General features: G+C 46.3%; 1 protein-coding gene across 2 annotated transcripts in view; it reads right to left on the bottom strand.

The window, feature by feature from the left end:
• Positions 1-2,661: 2,661 nt before the first annotated feature.
• Positions 2,662-22,547, bottom strand: part of LOC146196600 (uncharacterized) — a 48,519-nt gene continuing 28,633 nt past the window's right edge. For both annotated transcript variants that reach the window (XM_084596377.1, XM_084596378.1), the window contains 3 exons: positions 22,059-22,131; positions 12,874-12,951; positions 2,662-2,818 (listed from right to left, as the gene is read on the bottom strand). In XM_084596377.1, coding sequence (XP_084452503.1) covers positions 12,923-12,951; positions 22,059-22,131 — 102 coding nt within the window. In that variant the 3' untranslated portion in view covers positions 2,662-2,818; positions 12,874-12,922. The remainder of the gene's footprint in view (positions 2,819-12,873; positions 12,952-22,058; positions 22,132-22,547) is intronic.

Genomic DNA, 22,547 nt, shown 5'->3' with positions numbered 1-22,547 from the left:
CGGTGGTATTTGAGTTTTTCAATCTCGTCATTTTGTAGCGAGAGCTACATTCGCCACAGCCTCGCCATTCTGCCGTGCATGTTTGAAGAGCGAAGAAAGAAGAAGGAAAAGAAGACAAAGTGGAAGAAGAAGAAGAAGAAGAAGATACAGGAAGTTCAACGTAGAGACGATGTCATACCACTAGAAGTCTTCTACACCCGAATGACAATGGTCAACGACGAGAGGCAAGGTGCAAGGGGGGCTCATACGTGAAGTGATACCCCTATGGCATAAGTCAAACTGAAACCATAGAGTAAATTACTATGTGCAAAAGCCATGTGTGTACTTTCAAGCCGAACCTAAGCGTAGCCATGCAGATTGCTCTCGCGTAACTCCAGGATAACCTCAATCATGTGACACGGAAAATCTTAGCAGAGATATGTGTGACTCAATGTTCCCTCCATCATTGTATAGGATGCATGTACAGTGCAGGCCCAGCTGGTCAAGATATCCTTGAAAGAGGTTTAAAAATGGACATTAAACCTGCAGCCAAAACTTTCTTTTTTCGACTACATAGCGGGACTTTGCCGGTTAAAGCGTGGTTGCAAGAGAAAGGAATTTTTGTCCTTTGTGGAGTCCGCTGTTTGTTATGTAAAAAGGTAGAAACCATAGTGGATGTTTTCTTACACTGCTGGAACACAGTTTTCTAGGAGTCTTAAAAAGGATTTCCGCTTGACCCTCTCAGAATCAGGTATCTCCTTATTGAAAACAAGGACGATATTCCATGTGACCTTGAAAATGGCATTGGGTCTGCACAGTATATGGAGAAACAGGGTGGCAGTGCGTCATGCAGGTCTTGACGCACGGCTAGTTAGAGAATACTTTAAGAAAAGTGTTGCATGATATTGTGAATTTATAAAACTTGTGGATCCAGCACCTGACTGGCTCCCACACATTGAATTTTGTATTCTTAAAAGAATCTTACCCCTGGCCCGTCAGTCAAATACGACTGACGGTTCCTATGTATATAATGTATATTTTGAGAGCAATAAAAAAGCGATGATAGCATAGTGCTTTCGTGCCCGGGCCACAAAAGCTGATATGTTCGCTCAGGCGCGCGTTCGAATCCCACTCGCGGCAGTGTTTCTAAAGCACGTGCCTTACTAACCTAGTCGAGCCGAGGTTCGCCGTCGCCAGAAATTTGACCCTCGTTTGACCGCAGCCCTGGCAACGCATCACATAACTCGAGCTCCGCCGCCGCTACCAGCTTGGCGCATGCACTTTCCGCAGCTGGGTCGTCGCCTTCCTGACTCGCGGTGCGCAGCCGCGCTCGTCTAATCAGTGCGATCTTAGCCATGCATGAGAGCGAGGCCGGGCCGTCTTCTTTGAGGGCTGCCTAGGGAGGATTTGAACTGTCCTTAGAATATCGCCCGGCGAGCTCCTTGACTAGGTACTGCCTGGGTGCGTATTTATAGTTATCACAACAAGAATAATAATTTAATTTTGATAGGTTTATTCTGAAAGCACTAATTTAAATATGAAATAGAATATAGCTAACCTTGCGTTGTTAGTGTTTATGGACAATTCATGCGCCCACCAGCTCGAAGGACTTATCCATATCGCCGGATTAAAATTCGTTGGTGGAGGAATTCATGCAGGCTCGTCTTCAAACTAAATGTAGATATTACGTTGTTAAAAGACATTTGCGAGGCCGATATCACCTGCTACTTTTGAAGCGGAAATTTCACTACGATAGCCAACTTGAGCCTTCAGCGTCAGTGTCGGTGGGTGCCTGAAAGAGTACTAAATCGGGCCTCTCCTTTCATGTGGGAGGGTGAGATTAGAATCAGCCTGCCATGACATTTGAATTCACGTTATCCCTATGCCACGGGCAGGAGCTGCCAACTCGAGTCGCTCATTTCATACGGGAGAGTCATGTCAGAATCAGCCTGCCCTTCACATGCACGTTACCCCTACGGCACGCAGGCACGTCCGTACGGCTTGGTTAAAGCGGGACTTTATATGTGGGCTGGTAGACTACGCTCTCGCGTCATACCCTTAAAGGCTGAGCTTAAGTGTCCCCAATAATGTAGCGCCCTACACTGAAAGGGCGCGATAGGGGAATAATGTAGCAGACAAAAGAAGCATTTGGCCCGCCGGGGTAGTGCAGTGGTAAGACGCCCGACTACTGTGCCGGAGCTCCCGGGCTCGAACCCGACCGCGGCGGCTGCGTTTCGATGGAGGCGAAACGAAGTGGCGTCCGTGTGCTGCGCGATGTCAGTGCACGTTAAAGATCCCCAGGTGGTCGAAATTACTCCGTAGCCCTCCACTACGGCTCTTCTTTCTCTATTTCCACTTTCATTCCCACCCTCCTCCATTCTCTTGCGGCGCGGTTCGGGTATCCACAGAGCGTGTGACAGTTACTGCGCCTTTCCCTTCCTGTGAACCAATTATTATTATTATTAAAAGAAGCTTCCACTTCTATCCAGATTTAACCAGAGCTAAACGACAGCTAATCTTTTGCTGAGAAAACCAGTTCTTGTATCATTTAACCAATAATAACTGTGTCACCATCAATGCGGTTAAAGGAGCGTCGCGTGGATCCAAGTACCTGCTTTAGTTCGCGCTCATTCAGGACAGCTGCAAGCGCGTAAGGAGAAGCTCTGTTTATTTGTCAGTATATTTTCTTTGCAATCTGAGTACGCTCCATTCAGTGTTCAGTTGTGATGTTCAGTGGATTCTTCCCCAGAGTACAGTACCCGGTATGGCACACTCCGATCACATACGTTCCTTGCTTCCTGCTCGATTTTGTGCCTGGCTTTAGAGCATGGTACTCCAACTGCACAAAACAAAACAGCGATGACAATAGCTGTTTATTGCTAAACAGGTTATTTTTAAAGTAAAGGTAACATAAAAAAACAACACTTTCATCAGCGTTTACTGATCGACTGCCGCCTTGTTGCGATAGAAGTTGTCGTGACGCTGGGGCTACGTCGACCCGGCCTTCACTTGGTAGCGTGCAGAGACTCGGGGTTGAAGTAGGATTGAATCTTCGAAGTTGGTGAAATATGTACAAGCAGGTTTAATGGCACTTTGAGAAACTTATTTACAAGAATATTTACATGAAGAAGAAGGGTACATCAGCAAAATGACAAGCGTTAAGAGTTCATAGCGAGAAGCGACTGGATGAGCCGTTTACCCAGGGCCCAGAGCGACATTTCGTGCTCTGCAGCGTCCTTAAAAACCCCCTATGTCCAGCCCCTCTCTGAAGATGCTGACCAACCAAATCCAGGACACGCCCCTCAGGTATCGGCATCCAATCGAACACATCACTGCACTGATGGTCTGAAGCACTGACTGGTCCGGCATTCATTCGTTGGGCGTGATCACTTGTTGGCGGGAAAAGCTTGGGAACGGCGAGGAGAGGAGGTACATTTCTATTCTTCAGCAAAGAAACCACAGGCTGGTTCTGACAAGGGGTTTTACTTCTCAGAAACCCGAGTGCACGTGGCGCCGCATAGGGCTCCCAACATGGTCCCTTTTCGACAATTGCAAATCTTTCCTGCATTCCCGGGAAATCACTTAATGGCCGTATGAGTCATGCTCCTTTCTTGTCCTGCACGTCAGTGGACATGTCACTCTGTCGTCTCCTTTGGATAGGAGGCATTCATCACTGGAGGATAGCACTTCTCGACTGGAAGGGTGAACAAAAGAAAGAAAGCACTTCCTGCTATTTCCCTCAGGGGGACGTTTCTTTGTGTTTTTCCAGACGTTCTCTTGACAGGGTCAATTTGGCATTTGCAGGTTGCCCACAAAGCAAAACATGCTTACAAAACAGGATTCCTGGAAACAGGCTCACTTAGAGCCATTGGACCATCACCACATATTCACAAAACTTATCCATGCCCACAGGCGAACAATAGAGCGCGCAATTGCGGATGCTTGGTCGTAACAGCCTCCTCCCCCGCCAGAAGAGTCTCGGAGGGCAGCAGTCCCAGCTGCTGCATGAAGAGACGACTTAATGGCCTGCACGTGAACGCTTGAAGCTCCCTGTTGCTTGTCGCGTTGTCTTGATTGTTGTAGGCCAAATTGCTCGAGCTGTCTGAAACTCAACCACATGTCGAAGCAAGCACTCGGCTCCCGTCTGAAGAGACCAGGTCAAAAGAAAACTGCCATTGTTGTTCGAGAAAAGCCCACTCTCAAGACGTTCAGGACCCACGTATTCCTAGAAAACCAAACGTGCTGCTTTACTTAGTCACACATATACAAGCGCACGGAAAAAAAAAAAAAAACCTGATTATCAATTTCGATACATGGTGAGGAACATCTCGGACCGCTTAGAAAGAGCGGCTAAGCGCGTCCGCATTCCCATTTAACTTCCCCTTTTTGTATCTTATTTCAAAATTGTACTGCTGTAAAATCAAGCTCCACCTAAGAAGGCGACTGTTCTTCGATGTCGCAGTTTGCAGCCAAGCCAGGGGACAATGGTCCGTCTCTACGGTGAATTTGGCCCCTCCAAGATAGCACTGCAATTTTTGAATGGCCCATACAATGCAAGCGCATTCTTTCTCTGACGCGCAATAAGCCCTCTCTCTAGAACTCAGTTTTCTGCTCAAGTAGAGCACGGGGTGCTCATTACCGTCGTCATCTCTCTGGCAGAGAACAGCACCTAACCCTCGATCACTGGCATCACACTGGACCGTGAATTCTCGGCCATAGTCTGGAGCTCGCAATACCGGACGGCTAATCAGCACAGCCTTCAGGTTTACGAAGGAGGCTTCCTTTTGTTCGTCCCAGACTACATTTGTCGGTTCTGTCTTGCGGAGAGCGTCGGTCAGAGGGCTAGCCAAAGATGAATAGTTAGGGATGTAGTGATTGTAGTATCCCGTCAGACCCAGGAATGCTCGAATTTCCGTCTTCGTGCTCGGCCGCGGGTAGTCTGCTACCGCAGAAATCTTAATCTCGCTGGGTTTCCTGAAACCTTGACCTACATTGTGACCCAAGTAGTCCACGGTCGCCCTTGCCAGGCAACATTTCTCGGCCTTTACGGTTAGTCCAGCTTGACGCAAAAGGCTCAGTACAGCTCTTAGATGTACCATATGGTCCGCCCATGAGTCGGAAAAAACCGCAATGTCGTCTAAATAAGGCACCGCGAATGTTTCACACCCCTTTAAAACCCTATCCATGAGTCGGGAAAAACAAAATGGAGCATTTTTGAGCCCGAAACTCATCATTGTTGGCTGGTAGCTGCCCGTCGGAGTGACGAAAGCCGCGTATCTGCTGGCGCGTTCAGTGAGCGGTACTTGCCAGTATCCTCGAGTAAGGTCCAGCGTAGTCACATATGCCGCTCTACTGACCTGTTCTACTCTCTCCTCAATATTCGGAATAGGATACACTTGATCCCTGGTGAGAGAATTTAGCTTTCGGTAGTCTACCACAGGCCTAGGGTCTTTACCTGGAGCTTCTACTAAGATCATAGGCGAAGCATAATCGCTTTCCGAGGGTTTTATTACTCCCAATTCCAGCATGCGAGTTACTTCCCTATCCAGAATTTCTCTTTGCCTTGGAGAGAATCGGTAGCACCTTGATCGCACTGACACGTCTGAAGTCAGCTCAATATCGTGCTCAGTCAAATCAGTCCTGCCTGGCCTGTCCACGAAGCTGGCCTCAAACTCTGTTATTATCTCGCCCAGATCGGACAGCTGGGATTTCTTTAGTTCTGCTCTCTGCTCCGTCTTTTTGAGAAGCTCCTGAGCGTTGCTTCCTTTTCCGCTGAGGCAAATCAAGTTATCCCCAATCTCCTCAGGAAGGTTTAACGTTAGATTTACCATGGTTTCCCTCTGCTCATAAGGCTTCATAAGATTGCAATGATAAATGCGCACTGCTTTACGCCTATCGGGGATTTTCGCTGCGTAGTTAGTGTCAGAAAGCTCTGCAACGACTTTAGCAGGTCCTTCCCACTGTACTTCGAGCTTATTCTTGTGATCATTGGCTTGCTCCATAGCTAAGTCCTCTCGGGTTACACTTAGAAGTCTCGTGAGATTACTAGACACCGGCGGCAAGAGGTTACTCTCTAGAACGTCCTCATTCCGCGTCTCATCAAGCTCACTTTCAAGTTGATTTATCTGAGATGCCTCGCTCTCAAAGTTTTCTGACCCGCTATCTTCCACATAGACCACTGTTTTAACTGCCGTTTCCTCCGCTGTGGAATTTTCTGGTATGGGCAGTGTAGCTAGTTCTCGCGCCTTTGAACGTGTTAAGGCCTGCACATCTCTGTCTCCGAAAATCAGAAGGCAAGCTTTGACCTTCTCGTAGTTGTCCGCGTCCTCCTTGTTTAGCCGCGCGACAACCTCCGCTGCCTCGCAGGGCAGAACCGTCAATAATCTCTGAGACCACGTGTCTCGCTGGAAGGACAGTTCTTCGCAAGTTCGCTCAAAGTTACCCAGATACAGACCGATATCCCCTGATATCACATATGGCTGCATGTACTTTGACATCTTGAAATCTGCCTCCTTGTTGAGAAGAGGTACCGCTAGCTGGGGACAATTGCCCGACCTCTTGCTCAACTCTACTTCTAATTTCCGGAGCTCAATTTCTAGCTCCCGCTTTTTTGCTTCTCTTTCAATTTCACGCTCTTTCTGCTGTCTGAGCTGTTCCTTTTTTTGACCGATGAGGTTCCATGCTTCACTGAGCTCCTCATCATCGGTTCCCAGATCAGTGATTGCCTTTATAATCAAGGGTTTTCGTGCCAAACCACTTGTATCAATTCCCAATTCCTCACACAATAGCAACAGGTCCGGTTTCTGCAGCTTTTGTAGGTCCATGATCGCTCCGAGTGTCGGCTACTTCCAAAACAACAGTGCAAACTACCAAACCTAAAGGCGTTTCAACACTTTTTTTTACCAGTTCTAAAATCTAACCCTGTTCTAGAACCTGGTCCACATCAGAAGAAAAGCCAAGCACTCACCCACACATGCGATCGATGTTCCGAGCTGCTCTCTTGTTGGCCGATTGTTGCGCCTGCTTGTTGCTTGAGATGCCACCTCCGATCACCAGATGTTGTGGCTTGTAGCTTCAGATCCACCTCCAATCACCAGATGTTGTGGCTTGTAGATTCAGATCCCAACGCTGGTCACCAGTTGTTGTGGCTTGTAGATTCAGATCCCAACGCTGATCACCAGTTGTTGTGCTTGTAGATTCAGATCCCACCGCTGCCACCAGTTGTCGTGACGCTGGGGCTACGTCGACCCGGCCTTCACTTGGTAGCGTGCAGAGACTCGGGGTTGAAGTAGGATTGAATCTTCGAAGTTGGTGAAATATGTACAAGCAGGTTTAATGGCACTTTGAGAAACTTATTTACAAGAATATTTACATGAAGAAGAAGGGTACATCAGCAAAATGACAAGCGTTAAGAGTTCATAGCGAGAAGCGACTGGATGAGCCGTTTACCCAGGGCCCAGAGCGACATTTCGTGCTCTGCAGCGTCCTTAAAAACCCCCTATGTCCAGCCCCTCTCTGAAGATGCTGACCAACCAAATCCAGGACACGCCCCTCAGGTATCGGCATCCAATCGAACACATCACTGCACTGATGGTCTGAAGCACTGACTGGTCCGGCATTCATTCGTTGGGCGTGATCACTTGTTGGCGGGAAAAGCTTGGGAACGGCGAGGAGAGGAGGTACATTTCTATTCTTCAGCAAAGAAACCACAGGCTGGTTCTGACAAGGGGTTTTACTTCTCAGAAACCCGAGTGCACGTGGCGCCGCATAGGGCTCCCAACATGGTCCCTTTTCGACAATTGCAAATCTTTCCTGCATTCCCGGGAAATCACTTAATGGCCGTATGAGTCATGCTCCTTTCTTGTCCTGCACGTCAGTGGACATGTCACTCTGTCGTCTCCTTTGGATAGGAGGCATTCATCACTGGAGGATAGCACTTCTCGACTGGAAGGGTGAACAAAAGAAAGAAAGCACTTCCTGCTATTTCCCTCAGGGGGACGTTTCTTTGTGTTTTTCCAGACGTTCTCTTGACAGGGTCAATTTGGCATTTGCAGGTTGCCCACAAAGCAAAACATGCTTACAAAACAGGATTCCTGGAAACAGGCTCACTTAGAGCCATTGGACCATCACCACATATTCACAAAACTTATCCATGCCCACAGGCGAACAATAGAGCGCGCAATTGCGGATGCTTGGTCGTAACAAAGTGGACAACCAAATCAAGAATCTCTGGAATTTTGTTGCTCTCGATTGAACGTGACCGTGCCATACAAAAATCCCAATGCTTTAGCCAACAAAAGCTTTCTGACGTAATAGGCTCAAGTGAGCCCTACCGTAGCTGCTCAGAAGCTATTTAGTTAGTTGGATGGCTGAGCGCGAAGCCGTGGAGAAATTTTTCACGACCGCGAGATATTGTACGTCCGGTTTAGCGTCCCCAAACGTCAAATGGTCGATGTGAGGTAAGCGGCAGTTAACGGCTCCCAGTTAGTTTCGACCTCCCAAGGTCATTTTAATTACATCGGTATCGCACAACAAAAGGTCATTTTTTTATCACTTCGCCTGAATCCAAATAGGCCACCCCGGTTGGGATTAGCTGCCAGGCTTTGGACCGAGCAGCCAATGATTGATTTATTGATTTATAGGAAGGGAAAGACGCGGTAACTGTCCCACTTGTTTTCTGTGGACACCTCAACCCCGTCGTAAGGGAAGGGAGGAAGGTGGGAGTGAAAGTGGAAAGTGAGAAAGAGGAGCCGTAGTGGAGGGCTACAGAGTAATTTCGACCACCTGGGGATCTTTAACGAACTTGGACGCCACTTCGTTTCGCCTCCATCGAAACGCATCCACCGAGGTCAGGTTCAAACCCGGGTACTTCGGCACAGTAGTCGGGCGTCTTACCACTGCACCACACCGGCCACTAAAAGTGGCAGCTGCATTTCGATTGAGACTAACTGCAAAAAATGCCGTGTAAATACGTTTGGGGACTCCGTTACCCCAAGAGGTTAAGGTTAATCTCGGAGGCCTCCACTGAACGTGCCTCATAAACCCATAGCCTTCATTTCGGTGAAAATATATTTCCCAATGTACGACAGTTGCTGCCGAAGCAGAATAGATTTGACTACGGCGCTGAACATAGGGACTCAATCCACCGCACCGTACTGCGCATGCACATATAACAAGTTACAAGCGCTTTTAAGCCCGGAAAAGCTTTGATTACCAGGGCTCCCTTCCTTTTTTATTATTTTTTATCGCTAGTAAAAAGGAAAGAAACAAATGGCGTTGATGTGCGAAACCTTCTAACCTGCCGACCTCATTCGTTCATTTACAGGGTGTTGCACAATTAGACCCGCGCTGTAGAATGCTTCTCCCAGCTAAACCGCGGAATCCTTGCAGTTCAGATTTCGCACAGAAATCACATTTTGTCGCTAGTATTTGTTAATACTAAATTTGTTTGTGGTACTTGCCTGATTCGATCAGAAGAAGTAAAATATTCCCATCGCCTGCGGCGGCGGCGACGCCAGACGAACCGCTGCCCCAGTGATGGGACTGGTGGCGCCACCTCATGCTGCTTACAACAACTCAAACCTTCTGCCAGAAACGCTCGCCCCCTCTTTTCCTGCTACAGAGTTGTTGTTAGCAGCATGAGGTGGCGCCTCCCATCGCTGGGGCAGCGGTTCGTCTGGCGTCGCCGCCGCCGCAGGCGATGGGAATATTTTACTTCTTCTGATCGAATCAGGCAAGTACCACAAACAAATTTAGTATTAAAAAATACTAGCGACAAAATGCGATTTCTGTGCGAAATCTGAACTGCAAGGATTCCGCGGTTTAGCTGGGAGAAGCATTCTACAGCGCGGGTCTAATTGTGCAACACCCTGTAGATTCGACTAGCAGGTTTCTTTCTCCTTCTTCCTCTTTTGCAGTCCAGTGCTTTTTTTTTTTTTTCGAATGACTGATTTGTATTCTATCTGTTCTCTCATCTGCTTGGCCTCCCGATACCGCTGTACGATCCAAATAAAAATAAATAAATAAATAAAAACGGTTCTCCGCGGTTGAACGCCTGGAAGCACTATCTGTGTATGAAACGGGTGGGAAAAAGCGAGGTGCATGAAACTACTTTGAACGTGCATTTCCTGATTCGACGCGTTTGACATGTCCTTTGTTGTCGAGAAAAATATTTCGGCTGCGCATCAAAAAGATTTACGTCAATGAAGCCAACGCTAAGCATCAGGATTGTTTATAAGCGCAGTCATTGAATCAGTATTTTAAGGAACAGCACTCAGTGCCGAAGACAATGAATGAACCTGCGTCTTTCCTAGATCGCATCACATCAGAGCTGCAAAGCCAAAGTAAGGCTGCCTTAGCTCAAACTCCTCGATGACTTCTGGGTGGGGCTTGCTCCACTCAGGTTTGCTCTGCTCGAAGTAGACGTGAGTGAAGCATCGTGTGCAGACCTTGACAAACACTTCGATCCTGTCTGAACAATTTGACATACGGGTGGACTATATTCGTGGCGAGGCACTGATGAATTAGTCGTGGCAACGCAAAACCATATTACTCTACTGATCAGCCGAAAGAAGCATGATCGTCAATCTGCAGTGTATGTTGCCGGCGATCGATGCGAAAAGTGTTTGAAGCACTCCAAAGCGATAAGGTATAGTGGCGTTAGTCGCAGACAGCGAGCATCGTACAAATAGCCTTTAATACTGCTGCAAGTAATTTGCACATATCCGATGCATGGATCTGCAAATAACGGTCTAACAGTACTTGTAAATGATCAGATAAAGCTAAGCCATTATTGATTTTTGCGCTTTTTACAGAATAAATGCACGCTGTCCTTGCTACGTGCGAGTTTCATTTTTCTTCAAAGTTTCTCATCTTTCATGAGAAACGAAAACTTGAAAACGCTTTTTTTTTTTCTGGGCATTAAAAATTTCCAGAAATATTGCACCTCTAGAACTTCTGCAACGAAGAACAGCGGAAGTTTAAATGCCACTGCATAACTGACATAATGAGGAATTTTATCTATGGAGGATTTCGTAAGGTGCGCAGTACTGTGTGGTGAGTGTGGTGACATCACATCATATGAAGATATCAATCCTAGATTTAAAGTCATTAGCCCCAATGCATTCAAAAACGTACATGTCGATTACGGTAGTCCTAAGCCTGTAGTTAGAACTCTTTTACAAGATATATGCGGGTTCTTTCCCAAACGTGGTGAAACAGTGGCCGCATATCAACATTTAAATGCCATTCCCTGTATCCTTAATATAAGCGTTTACAGTTCGTCTGTTGTATGCAGTAAAAGGCACTCAAAATTTTCTGAGTGACAAAAATTGATTACATCATGGTGTTCAGACCGCTGACGGCACCGAATGCTGGCATCGGTGCTAGCATTATTAACATCGATACTAAATATAGCAACGTGTTTTTACAATTTTAAGATGATTTTGTTTTTAATAACGATGCTTAGGTATTTTTTATTAACGACGTGTAGAAGACAACCTTCTAAAGCTATGGAATGTTGCGCTTGGAAACAACTCCAACAAATTTCAATGCTTCGCATTCATGACAGCTACAAATTACCCAATAGCCTGCTTGCATGCATGCAGCTATTCACCAGCTAATTATTTAGGTATCCCAAGCCTCGGTTCTCATTGCATCAATTTTATCACAGTTGATTCCCAGAGTACAAAAAGACATTATGATTTAATTACTGCTGTACACACTTGATTAACATAACATCCCTATTTCAAAAAACCCAAATAACAACTCGTCCACAGTTCTCGCCACTACCACATCGTCGGAAGAGTGGAAGCCAGCGAATGGTTACATCATTCCTTCCGTCACCCTCATTCTCCTCTCAACTACAGACTAACATATTTAACTAGTGCCAATGTAACCTAATCGGTTTCATCAAAGACAGCTATTCCTCTACTGAGAGTCAGCATGGTTTTAGTTTTGTTTGCCCGAAGCGCCAATCTTCTTTCAGCTGTCACTGATAACATCGCCTTCCAAAAACAAAACAGATAATGAGCTTATGCAGTGCCTTCTTACCCTCACATGTCTACATATGTCTACACATGTCTACAACACTTTGAGACTACATAAATAATAGTATAAAGACGGGGGCAACTAGATTGGATTTATCAATAAGGGTTACCGCTATTCACCACTCCGGCCATTGCTTTTACGAGGGTCATTTTGGAGTGAACACAGCAATCAGAATATACTGAGTTATTGACAATAAGTTTATCTATTTTATGTATTGATACTGCAATCTCGGTGTTGAGATTTTATCAGGGCGGGGATACAAACTAAGATTAGGCAAAAGTAAACAAAAATAACAGAGCAAGTTGAAGCTCTTCAGCTTCATTAGGAATACAACAACTAAGCATATACAACACAGCAGTAAAATAACAAGTGCAAAAAAAAATAAAAGAGAAACTAGGTGATATGTTGCGAGAACAACGTCAGCAATGGCTGCAATAATTCATTGTTAGTAAGGTTATTCCAATCGAAAATAGTTCGTGTATAAATGTATAAATGAATAAATGTATACTTTCTACACTTTCAACTATTATATGCCCCTTATAATAAGGAATTGGTTTCTCTTTGGCATCCTCCCAAGCGAAGCAATATGACCACCTTTAGTACCGACTTATCAAATAAAAAGGACTAAAGTTTGATCAATTCAGTTAATGATTACTTCGTAACTATGCGCGACAAAAATGCTTTTTGCATTCGTCTAACTAGTTTTCACCCTGCTGTGTACAAAACGAAACTTTTTTTTTTTTGCCTTTAGTTGTGAAATAACTAAAGCTATGTCTATTCGAGCATACCGGTGTTCCCTTTCATGCAAAAGGGGCTTGCACATTCGTCTGAAGGAGACACACTTACCAAGCACTTAACTCCGTCTTCGCGATTCTCAAACTTGTTACAGGAGCATTCAACTTTGCAGGAAAGCACCACGGTGAGCTGCGAGTAATGATTTTGCATTTTCCTTTTATATTGCACGACAAGGAAAGGCGAACAAGAAATGTGGTCCCGCACTCTACTAACAAAAAAAAAAAAAACATTTGAGTGCAGCTCATCAACTGTTTCACCTTTCTCTATAGATTAAGACAAAAATTTTGAGCAAGACATGTAGGTAATATTACAGACAATTGCACATATTTCTTCAAGAAGCACTCCCCTAACAGTTCTTGACTGTCATGAAGGAAGCTTTGTGGTCGGAGAAGTGAAGAGAGCAGTTACGTTATCGGGAGGTTGCGGGAGGCAGCGCGTGGGCTCATAGGAACGTTGCGCGGCGAAGAGACTAATGCCACAAGCTGCAGACGGAAGGAAAGAGCCTTCGCAATATATCTTATAGTCCATATTGCATAAGGATATCGGAAGGTACCCTTCAACAGTTTTCAACCGACATGCGTCTGTAGTTTTCGAGAATAGTATGGTGGGACCAGAAGAGATACCTGCAGCTCGGCGTCCATAACATCTTAGAAGAAATAGCCGAGGCACAGCTTACTGCGCAAATGGAGCGCCTCTCTACCATTAAGACAAGCCACAGTATACTGACGTCCCTGTGTTACAATCCCCGAGCTCCCAGTCGGCAATCGTGAGAGATCAGCGAAGAGGCGCGGGCCCACACCCACGTGGACCCCGTCCCGAAGAACGACGGCAGGCGCGAGCCGACGTCCTCGTCGAGCAACACGCCCAGGACCCGCGCTCCCGATACATGGACGCAGCGGAATATAAGGATTCGTGGCAGTGGCCGTTGCGGCGGCTACCGGCATCAAGACAACGGGAGTGAGCGTGCGGTGCACGGACGCCACAGACGCCGAGAAGGTTGCCATCGCTCTGGCGATCTCGGAGGCCGAGTGTCGCACCATGCTCAGCGACTCGAGGAACGCTGTGCGCAACTTTGCTAAGGGGCGAGTGTGCTCGCCTGCGGCTGCCATAATCGGTAAGCTCCAGCTCTAAGACCACGGCAGCGCAATCCGCATCAAGTGGTTCCCGGCGCAAGCGGGAGAGTGTGAATCCTCGCCGAATCACAACGAGATGGCCCATTCGGCGGCGCGAGTGCTTACCTTCCGCGCCCCCAAGAATGACCGTTCCGAGTGGTGGTTCGAAACAAAGCACCGAATGACCAGTTACGAGGCTAAGTGTTACAGCCTAGCTCGACGGACAATGCCGCCTCCTTACCCGGCACTTAGTCGGGAGGAGGCGATCATTCTAAGGCAAATACAAACCGGGTCACTCCTCGCCCCTGCAGTGCTACACGTCCTTCACTCAGACATCTACACGAGTGATGCGTGCAGTGTGTGTGAAGTTGGTCCGGCGGATCAATGGCACATCATGTGGGACTGTGCCAGGTTCCCGAACGAAGCTACATCCAAGAAATACCCGCCCGAACTTCAAAGTACTGTGCAAAGTGCAGACAAGAACAGCCAACTATGAGCTGTCCAGCAGGCTCGGGGTGCGATCGAAAAGCACGAGCCTCACGGCCCACCACAAACGGGCCAAAATGAGGTAATGCAGAGTAGAGTATAACCCCGGGTCGACGCTTGGACAGCGTTACGACGCATTAAACTGTCGTTCGCCGATATTTCATTAAAGCTGTACACATACATACATACATACATACATACATACATACATACATACATACATACATACATACATACATACATACATACATACATACATACATACATACATACATACATACATACATACATACGTACATACATACGTACATACATACATACATACATACATACATACATACATACATACATACATACATACATACATACATACATACATACATACATACATACATACATACATACATACATACATACATACATACATACATACATACATACATACATACATACATACATACATACATACATACATACATACATACATACATACATACATACATACATACATACATACATACATACATAGCAGCGACTGACTGATGCCGCTGACGCTGCTAGCGAGTCAAGACAACGTGGCTCTGTTTCGGCTGGTATGCACGCACCGCGATCCGCTGATAGCGAGCCGGCGCTTCGGAAGAGGGTGCAGTAGAAAGTAAAATGTGTAACGCCTGGCAAGAGATACGGCCAGCATCGTAGTTTCGGATAGCCTGTTGAGAATCACTGATGACGATTTTGGTATTAGGGTCGGCTAGCGCTAGCGCAATGGCAACCTCCTCATCTGTGGTGACTGTTTCTGCATTGCGAATTCTGCAGGCTGTGTACCAGCTGCGTTGAGGGGCGAGAGTTGGTTGGTTCATAGGAAGGGAAAGGCGCAGTATCTGTCACACTTGCTCTGTGGACACCTGAACCGCGCCGTAGGGGAAGGGATGAAGGTGGGAGTGAAAGTGGATAGAGAGAAAGGGGGACCGTAGTGGAGGGCTACGGAGTAATTTCGACCACCTGGGGATCTTTAACGTGCGCTGACATCGCACAGCACACGACGCCTCTTCGTTTCGCCTCCATCGAAACGCAGCCGCCGAGGCCGGGATTCGATCCCGGGAACTCCGGCACAGTAGTCGGGCGTCTTACCACTGCACCACCCCGGCGGGGCTGAGGGGCGAGAGTTACCGCCACTGTCGCTGGCTTCAAGTGATGGTAAGAAGCGTCCGTATACGTGACATCCGGACGTCCGCTGAAACGTTTCTCGAATTAACAAGCCCGGTCGGAAAGTCTCCCGGCGTGGTGTTCCGGGCGCATCCATTCGGGAATGGGGAAGGATGCGGAGATTTATATTCCGGGGTAAGTTCATCACAACTTGGAGCCGCTCTCGGCGGGGAGATTCCAACTTGCTGCAATACCGCTCGGCCAGCGTGTGTGAATGAGAGCCGCTTCCCACACCCCCTCTTATACAACAGGGTCTTTCCGCAACAGATAGCCCTCATGTGCAAACACTGCTCAACTCCGGCCACTCTCATACACATGGCGTGGACTTGTACACACTACAACGCAGACAAACACCCCAGAGATGGGGGAGTCTCCTGCGTACTTTCGAGCCAGCAGACCAACGCCGGCTTATCCAGCGCGCGGTGGAGGCCGCGACATCCCAAGGGATCCCCGCCGACCCCCTCTAAGCCAGCGCAACCGGTCCTTTGACTGGTCCCTTGTTTTTGGGCGCAACAAAAGAGTTCATCACCACCAGCAGAGATGTTACACTTCTCTAGAAAATACGCGACATCGACGTTCCAGTGATTAAAATGAATGCGCAGTTTCATCAATATGATGTACAAAGCTTGTGTACAGAACGCGTCCGCAGCCGTTGTGTCATCCTCAGAAGAGGTATGTTCAAACGTATAGTTGTGATCGATAGAGGATGGTGTGAGGATGTCGCAAAAAAAAAAACGAAAGAATAAAGATATGTCAATAGGATGGTATTTAATTAATTAGAGCCAAAATGTAAAACTAAAATCAATCAGACGTCGAAATAGCCATACGACTAATGTCGACGTCCAAGGAATTTGATGTCACGCTAACCGGAACTCGATTTGTTTCTGACTTACTGATTGAAATAACTACGGGATAGTGGTCAGAAGTGTGTAACGAGGATAAATTAATAAAAAAAAAAATCCAAGAGCACTGCAGGATCTGCACTGGAGAAATGCGTAAACCCGAACTCTAGCACACTGTAGCCTGACTGTTGCTGTGTTATCCGTGAGATGTGTCAACCAGATTCCGTGAGTGACAGATACTGCGCCTTTCTTTTTCAAACCAATTAATATAGAACGCCGGCAACTTTGATGCATTCAACTCAACGCTCGTCGTGTTCAACAAGGGGCGCGCAATGCGCCGCGTGCAGCAGCAACGCTCAGGCTTTCGCATTTCAACAGTACAGATTCTGCAGTGTTACCCCGCCACAGTGGTACAGTGGTAAGACGCCCGACTACTGTGCCGGAGTTCCCGGGTTCGATCCCGACCGCGGCGGCTGCGTTTGTTGCTGTTGTTGTTGTTGTTGTGGGTGTAGGAAGAAGGGAAAGAAAATGCACAGGCCTGCTACTGGATCTGTAGCTCAGCCACCTCCGCTGCCTTGTGCGGACAGAAAAGAAAACAGAGAAGAAAGGAAGAGGAAGAGAAATTCACGCACCGCAGCAACAGCCGTCATCCACCACCGAAGCAGTGGCGGATGCAATGACGGCCTACAACAGATAAAATTCGGTGGCTGGCTAGCCCCTGCCGCAAACGGCTCTGACCTACTGTCTCAGCCCCGTAGGGCCACTGTCACCCTTCACCACCTCCATCCGCTCTACAAACACAGGGATGCAAAGCTCGGATGCAAAGCTCGTCGCCCTCTTTCTAATCGCAGCTGCAAGAAGAGGAAGATGAAGCGTAACTTCCTTTTGACTTTCTTTTTTTTTTAGTACATAAAAGTATATTTCAAAAACTTTCTTTGCTACCCAATTTTTGGCCGACCCCCCTCTGTGGGTATGTGGCATGTGGTATTTGGACAACAACAACAACCACGACTACCCTCCCTAAGATAATTGTATCTCGGACTTACCTTGCCACGTTCAACAACCAGTTCATTTGATTTCCGGCAGTTGTAAAAATTAGCGTTGATCTGCTTATGTATAGGAGGTGTATCGGGATCTGTAACTAGTAACAGCGTTTAGAAAACTAATATTAGGCTACATTTGAAAACAAAAGGTGAAATTTTCAAGTACCGACACCAACTTTTCCTCCGAGCACAATAAAGATAAAGGCATATTATTCAACCAGATGATGGCGCGATTTCATGCTAGCTTTCAGAATAACTGAACTTGCAATAAATATGTATATTGTTTTAAATAATTGCGAACCATGACCGAATACTGCAGAAAAAACGCCTTGCTTATAACCTGATAACCTTGTGATAACAATTTTCTTGTGTCAGCCGCAGCCAAATTCCGAAACCTAATCTGATCTGTCCATCAGTCTTCCGCCACCGGAGGCGTTTTGTTTTCGCTTGGTACCCACTCTCTTATTCCCTTGCTAGAAGGCCGTTCCCATCGCGAATTTACCTGAACGACTGCTTATCACTCAGTTGCTGTTCGTATAGAACTTCCAAAACGGCTCTGAAACCCACTCAGAGTACAAGTAACCTTTCTATCCCTAAACATTGCTCCAGTGTATAAATTGAAAAGACTAATTAAAGGTAACGAAAATTGAGAGCATTCCGTGAAAAACGCTTAGCCTCTGAATCACAAAATCACGATATGTGCGGTTCATTATTAAAAATAAGCGTGTATCTTTTGTAATTGCAAGCATTTGTTTTTCATAATTATCTTCATTATAGTGTAATTGTTTAGATAGGGCTGCACTCAGCGGATTCCGCATGCAGCTGAGCACAGCCAACGGCCAGCCGCCTGCAGTAGAAGCAAGCTTCGTTTCAACGTTTGGCCACCGTTTATCCAACGACACTGACGTGTTGCGTCGCTTGCTGAAAGTATTAGATATTCGTATGGGCCAACACTAATCAGGAAAGGTATTTCGCGTTACCTGTCGGTTGTTGACAGCCTCGCCCCAGTACTTTACTTCTATTTCTTGTGTAAGCTTGTGAAGTTTGTTTGAAACGATTACATGTGCTTCAATTTATCTTTAATACGGTGTGTGGACTTTGTGCTCCTTTTTCATTTATTGTTAGGTTTCTGCTCTTCTTCTAAATGTATGCGCTTTATTGTTTGTACATGTGTACTTCCATGTACATAGATGCAGTGTTACTTCACGATGTAAAAAAAAAAAAAAAGTCGCAACTCATGTCTTGACATAAGGTGATGGAAATAAATAAATAAATAAATAAATAAATAAATAAATATGAAACCCGGTAATGCGCCATATCGGCTGACATGCTGGGCACCAATCTCCATCTTGTCAAAATTCCTATGAACAGAACTGCCATTGAAGACCCTCACGCAGCGGCCGGTTACTGTGATCGACCACTGCTTCTATCCTCTACTTACTGCCTATCTGATCAAGCTAATTATCTTTCGGTCTCGCCTAGACATCAACTCAGGTTTGCATTCTAATCCTTATTGTTACATTCAATGAGACATCATCTTATATTGCTTCACAATCTTAAACACTGGATGTTTACAAAATTTTTCTTGCTAAGCTGTCTTTTGGTCGCGTCAATTAGAACTCCCGCCCCTATTCGTAGCCGCATGTGGCTTATGATGTATCGTCGTTAGAGCATCGCATACACCTGCAGAATATATCTGCAAATGGGAACAACCGCTAAGCACGTTAAAGAAAAGAGCTTCAATTTGGTTGTACCGAAGGCCAAGCTCTTCGCATTCATTCTATAGGGTTTCCATTCGTTGGCGACATCAGATGCTTGGGTGCTGGCTTGAGCGGCGTTTTCTGCAGCGCGCCTTCGTTAACGGGTCTTTTCTCGGTTAGCTCCGAGTCGCGTTTCTCCTTGTTCTGGAGTTTCCCTGTTTATATTCGCTCATTTTCGCTTTAGTTGCTTCGCCAACTCGTTTCGTCGCACTGCGTGATCTGAATCATTCATTAGTTGGCGACGCTGACGTGTAGCAACACGGAGCTTCACGGTCTAACGTGCTCGGCTCATAACCCATGGCTGGTGAGCCAGAAGCTCGGCAGCCTCATTATACATAGTGATCAGGCGATTTCGTGATGTTAGCTTAGAGTCTTCGAGCTACGACATAGAGCTGCCGGTCGTAAGCTGCCGGTCGTACCCGGCATAGTTCAAACGTGTCGGTATGGCCTTGAAATTTCATGCCTGACTCGGCATCTTGATCAGGCACAGTCTGCTGTCCCATGAATAGCAAGGTGTGGGTCGGACTAGATGGGAAAACAAATCGAACACAACTTGCCGCCGTCTTCAGCGCCTTTGTGTTCGCTCCTATCCCCTTCTGCCGCCTCAAATGATCAACCCGAGTTGGCAAAACCTCTCAACTTTGTCACAGCATGGGGTATAGTTACGTCTCACAACTAATCGACAAACTAGTGTTCCGTCGTGCCATCTGCCAACTACAACTTGGCGGGTGGCAGTTGGCAGCCGACTCTAGCTCCTTAAGACCAAAGGTCAGAGTCAAAGGTCAAGGTCATAGGTCAATGCTAATGTTACTTTGGTTTGATAGTTTGATTTGAGATTGGCTGAAGGTCAGATACCCAGCACCACATAAATTTGAATTCTGCGTTGCCTAGAGCTATCGTTGTAATACCCTCTGGAACTCTGCGCAGTACTTGGTAGCGAAATTTCGGAAACTAGAATAAACACGCCAAATTGTTAAGCAGACTAAACAATAAAAAAGGAAAGAAGTTGCCACTAGTTTTTCTTCGTTCCACCCACGCGGCGTTTGTCAAGGGAGTGGTGGTAATGATGGTTGAGATGGGCCGCCGCCATAACTAGTTGACCATAACCAGGGTTACACCTTGCGCCAAATTGGCAACTTTCGGGACTTCTTTGGCGACAAAATAGCCGAATAATGAACCTCTATTATCGCCAAGTATGAGGGCACACTTGCTTGAGTACACCAAAATGTTGTATTTTACAGCGTTATTCTACTGTGTATGCTCTGTTGTCAAACCTTTACGTCTAATTATGACCTCTACACCATCTCCTCCCCCGAACACTAAATACTTCACACCCCTATGCTCATGTAATGCTCTTCGGGCTTGCTTTCCGAACCCGAACCCCGAACCCCCCCTGTTTATTTAAGGAGGTTTTTGAAATTTCCTTAGTACCAGCAATAAGACAGGTCCCATCGCTATTCACTCGAACACACGATCTAAGGAAGTGACTGTCTTTTTAACAAATGCGCCTTGTTTCCTCAATACGCTATCGATTTCAACCGCGTTGGCAAGTGGTCGGCGGCATATACCAGCCACAGCGCCTAGTTGTCTGGTGCTGAAATCTACTGCGGTAGTTAATTTAAAAGTAAAGCCCAAAGTCCTTCTTGTAGAGATGAAGAGCTTGAGATGTCATAAGGACTCATTACATTGCTCAAAAGTAAACCAGGTTCCCTTAAAGCAAGACTATTTTTATGCCCCGACTTCATACGAAGTAAACTTTGCGGACAGCCTCTCTTTTGCAATAGAAAACAAAAATATAAAAAAGATCGCAAAAGAAAGGGACTAATCAAATCGTGCCCTTGTTTAAAGTGCACTGAAAAATTTTGGTGCAAGAAAGAATATCACGCACGTCATATATTTATACGAATTAGATTATGACTGTGGTCCAATAACAGCGTCTTCGACCCTGTGGCGAAGACAAACCAATCGCTTCCAGTTATTTAACGTGCGTTTCACCTCCTTTCAGAAAAGCCTCTTGGGTTTCCGTGTTCTTGCTCTACGGTCTTCAATATCTTTTATTCTTCATGGGATCAGCGATGTCCTTATAGTTCTAGGTTACGAACCGCCACTGCAACCGTACGTTCTACTATAATTATAAATGTTTCGCAATATTTCAGCTTTGGACAGCGCTTTGGTGGTGCCTTGGCATCATTTTTGGCTGCATGTGACACCTCGGCTGCAGATTGGCTACGTTTCTGGCTACTTTTGGCTGTTATGTGGTTCCTTTACGAGTTTCGAACCATGTGATCTCTGCGGTGGCTGTGCTGGTGGTAGTGTCAGTGGTTGTGATAATAGTAGTGATGACGGCTGTGCTTGTGATGACAGTGGTTATGTTAACAACCACCGCGGTCATACTAGTTGTGGTACAATGCTGCAGAGTTTATAGTCGCATACAACTCAAGAAAAAGAGCGGGAAATGCCCCTCAAAGATGGCCTTTCAGTTAATGGGGCAGACCATCCTTCACAACACCGCGGTTAATCCGATTCAGCCGTGGTGAAGCCTCTTTCATCTGCTCCTGCCTGCGTTCTTGCGTAAACAGGTGATAATTGACGACTGGTTATCCATGACGGATTATCTACACAAGGTGATTCATGACGTCATGAGAATCGGTCGTTGCGATTGGCTGCAGGGGGTCATTTGAGGGGCAAAAGCTGCATTTTTCTTGAGTTGTATTCGATTTATAGCTCAACGTAGACGTTCTGTATTCGTGAATTGTTCCCGTATAGTTAAACTCTGCGAAAACACACCTTTTTCCCGGCACTCATCCGCGGCGCACTGGCCGACTTGAGTCACTACTGACCGCCTGCCAGACATCGCCCGCTGGAAAAGAAGAAAGGAAAAGCTTGAGAGAAAGCAATTTACGCCGCCGTACTCTTGCAACCCGGATAACGGAAAAACATTTGAAAGACAGGAAAAACCGCTCCCAACCAGCTGCTCTGATCTTTACGACAGTTTTAAGTCCCCGAGTTCAATCTGTTCTCTTTTTTTTTTCTTTTTTTTTTTTACGGTATCAGCCACATATACAATTTTCAGCTGGATCGGAAAAGTTAGCAGTTATTGTCAATGGCATCCGCCCCACGGGCACAGGACAAGGACCATGATAGCAAAAAAAAAAAAAAAAATAATAATAAATGGTGATAATGAAGCAGGGGTAAATTAAATAAAAAGTAGCTGTTAGTAGCGGAGAGACATGAAACAATTAGTTATTGATCAGTATCGAAATTTTATCGTGCGAA

This window comes from Amblyomma maculatum, chromosome 3 (genome assembly GCF_055883805.1).
Source record: "Amblyomma maculatum isolate TAMU_Amacu chromosome 3, ASM5588380v1, whole genome shotgun sequence".
NCBI classification, from domain to species: Eukaryota; Metazoa; Arthropoda; class Arachnida; order Ixodida; family Ixodidae; genus Amblyomma; species Amblyomma maculatum.
Note: the sequence above shows the minus strand (reverse complement) of the source record. Positions and strands in the feature narration are given on the sequence as shown.